We start from the raw sequence: 3,057 nt of genomic DNA, 5'->3' as shown, positions 1-3,057 counted from the left end.
GATGTCATAGGGGCCTTCCTAGCAGGAACCTCCTGCCGGCCCCTCGTCCACGAGCTAGGGCGCCGAGGCCCGCGGACCACGGAGGAGCTCCTCAATATCGCCACCAGCTACGCCTCAGGTGAAGAGGCCGTTGGAGCAATCTTCGACCACTCCAAGGGCAAGGCAAAGCGGGAGGAGGATGCTGACGAGGGCACCTCCAACCGCCAGCAGAAGAAGAAGAAAAGCAAGCCGCGGCGCGAGGCTCCCCTCGTGGCTGCTGTTGAGCGCAAGCGAGGACAACTGCCCCTAGAGGGCACGCCCGGCTTCTTCGACAAGCCGCTCGAGGGACCGTGCCCGAACCATGAGTTCCCCGTGAAGCACGCCTACAAGGACTGCAACCTCATGAAGAGGTACTTCGTAGGCAACCCGGTGAAAGGCGACCAGAGACAGAAGCCTGACGAGGAGAAGAAGGACGACGAGGAGAAGGAAGAGGAGGGCTTCCCCAAGGTGGACGGCTGCTTCATGATCTTCGGCGGCCCGGCGGCGTACGACTCCAAGCGCCGTTAGAAGCTGGAGCGCCGCGAACTCTACGCGGCCAAGCCTGCGACACCGGCCTTCCTCGACTGGTCGGGGTCCGCCATCACCTTCGACCGGTCTGACCATCCGGGACGCGTCCGGCATCCGGGGCGCTACCCTCTCGTCGTCGACCCTATCATCGGCACGACGCGCCTCACCAAGGTGCTCATGGATGGAGGCAGCGGCCTCAACATCCTCTACGCCGAGACCCTCGACGCCATGGGGATTGACCACTCCCACCTCCGCCCCAGCAAGGCGCCATTCCACGGCGTCGTGCCAGGGAAACAGGCAATGCCTCTCGGGCAGATCGACTTGCCCGTCACTTTCAGGACCCCTTCCAACTACAGGAAGGAGGTCCTAACCTTTGAGGTCGTAGGATTCCGTGGAACCTACCACGCCATCTTGGGGCGGCCATGCTACGCCAAGTTCATGGCCATCCCCAACTACACCTACCTCATGCTCAAGCTGTCGGGGCCCAACGGGGTCATCACCGTCAGCACGTCTTTCCAGAAGGCGTACGAGTGCGACATAGAATGCTGCGAGTACGCTGCAGCCATTACCTTCACAGAAGAGTTGGCGGTCCAGCTCGCGGAGGGCACTGAGGACCAGCCCGACTCCAAGCAGTCGGCCACCTCCTTCGAAGCCACCGAAGGTGTCAAGGAGGTCCTCCTCGACCCCAGCAGCTTCGACGGCCGGACCGTGCGGATTGGCGCTACCCTATCTCCCAAATAGGAAAGCGCGCTTGTCGACTTCCTCCACGTGAACAACGACGTTTTCGCGTGGAAGCCCTTGGATATGCCCGGCATTCTGAGAGAAGTCGCCGAGCACTCCTTGAACATCAAGGCTGGCTCCAAGCCAGTAAAGCAAGGTCTGCGCCGCTTCGACGAGGAGAGGCGCAAGGCCATCGGCGAGGAGCTCCAGAAGCTTTTAGCGGCCGGATTCATCAAGGAAGTGTACCACCCTGAGTGGCTAGCTAATCCTGTTCTTGTGCAAAAAAAGAATGGGAAATGGAGGATGTGTGTTGACTATACTGGTCTCAACAAGGTGTGCCCAAAGGATCTGTTTCCTTTGCCATGCATAGATCAGATAGTCGACTCAACCGCTGGGTGCGAAACCCTCAGCTTCCTTGACACGTATTCTGGCTACCATCAGATCACGATGAAAGAATCCGACCAGCTGGCTACCTCTTTCATCACCCCCTTTGGACCCTACTGCTACGTCAAGATGCCATTCGGCCTCAAAAATGCGGGGGCTACGTTCCAGCGATGCATGCTGAAGTGTTTCGGGGACCTCATCGGGCGAACCGTTGAGGCTTACGTCGACGACATCGTAGTCAAATCAATAAAGGTCGACCAGCTCATCCCCGACCTCGAACTAGCCTTCGAAAGGCTGAGGGACAAGCATATTAAGCTCAATCCCGAAAAATGCGTTTTCAGGGTCCCAAGGGGCATGCTGCTAGGCTTTATCATCTCCGTGCGCGGCATCGAGGCCAATCCAGAGAAGATAGCGGCCATTAGCGACATGGGGCCGATCCAAAATATGAAAGGAGTCCAGCGCGTCACGGGATGCTTGGCGGCTCTGAGCCGCTTCATCTCACGCCTTGGCAAACGAGGACTCCCCCTCTATTGACTCCTAAAGAAGACTGATCGCTTCGAATGGACCGTTGAGGCCCAGGAGGCGCTTGACCGGCTCAAGGATCTTTTGACGAAGGCCCCAATCCTAGTCCCGCCGACCGATGGCGAGCCCCTCCTGCTCTACATAGCGGCGACTACCCAGGTGGTTAGCGCGACCCTAGTGGTGGAGCGAGAAGAGGAGGGACACGCCCTCAAGGTGCAACGCCCGGTGTATTTTGTCAGCGAAGTCCTGTCCGAGTCCAAGGCGCGCTACCCGCAGATCTAGAAGCTCATCTACGCCATCCTCACCACGAAGAGGAAGCTGCGCCACTACTTCACCTCTCATCCGTTAACGGTTGTTTCGTCGTTCCCACTCGGCAAAGTGATCCGGAACCAGGACGCCACGGACCAGGGCATCACCTATGCCCCCCGTACCGCCATCAAGTCCCAGGTACTCGCCAATTTTGTGGCGAAGTGGACGGAGATCCTAACACCATCGGTGCCGGAGAAACACAGGAGTACTGGACAATGTACTTCGACGGATCGTTGATGAGGGCCCGCGCCGGAGCACGCCTCGTCTTCGTCTCTCCTCTAGGCGTGCGCATCAGGTACATGATCCGCCTCCACTTCCCTGCGTCCAATAATGTCACCGAGTATGAGGTCCTCCTCAATGGCTTCGCATCGCCATCGAGCTGGGCATCCATCGGCTAGACGTCCGGGGCGACTCTCAGCTAGTCGTCAAACAAGTCATGAAGGAGTGGAGCTGCCACGACCCCAAGATGGCAGCCTACTGCAACGAAGTTCGCAAGCTTGAAGACAAGTTCGACGGGATGGAGCTCAACGATGTCGCAAGGCGTTTCAACGAGGCAGCCGACGAGCTGGCAAAGGC

The 3,057-nt window shown here is 58.8% G+C and overlaps 1 protein-coding gene across 1 annotated transcript; it reads left to right on the top strand.

The window, feature by feature from the left end:
- Nucleotides 1–458: 458 nt before the first annotated feature.
- On the top strand, nt 459–1,287 carry LOC140221392 (uncharacterized). The gene has a single exon (XM_072290976.1). It carries the CDS (start codon nt 724–726, stop codon nt 1,285–1,287), a length of 564 nt encoding a protein of 187 aa, XP_072147077.1. The 5' UTR covers nt 459–723.
- Nucleotides 1,288–3,057: the final 1,770 nt, after the last annotated feature.

The sequence above is a fragment of the Setaria viridis genome, chromosome 1 (assembly GCF_005286985.2).
Source record: "Setaria viridis chromosome 1, Setaria_viridis_v4.0, whole genome shotgun sequence".
Taxonomy (NCBI): Eukaryota; Viridiplantae; Streptophyta; class Magnoliopsida; order Poales; family Poaceae; genus Setaria; species Setaria viridis.
Note: the sequence above shows the minus strand (reverse complement) of the source record. Positions and strands in the feature narration are given on the sequence as shown.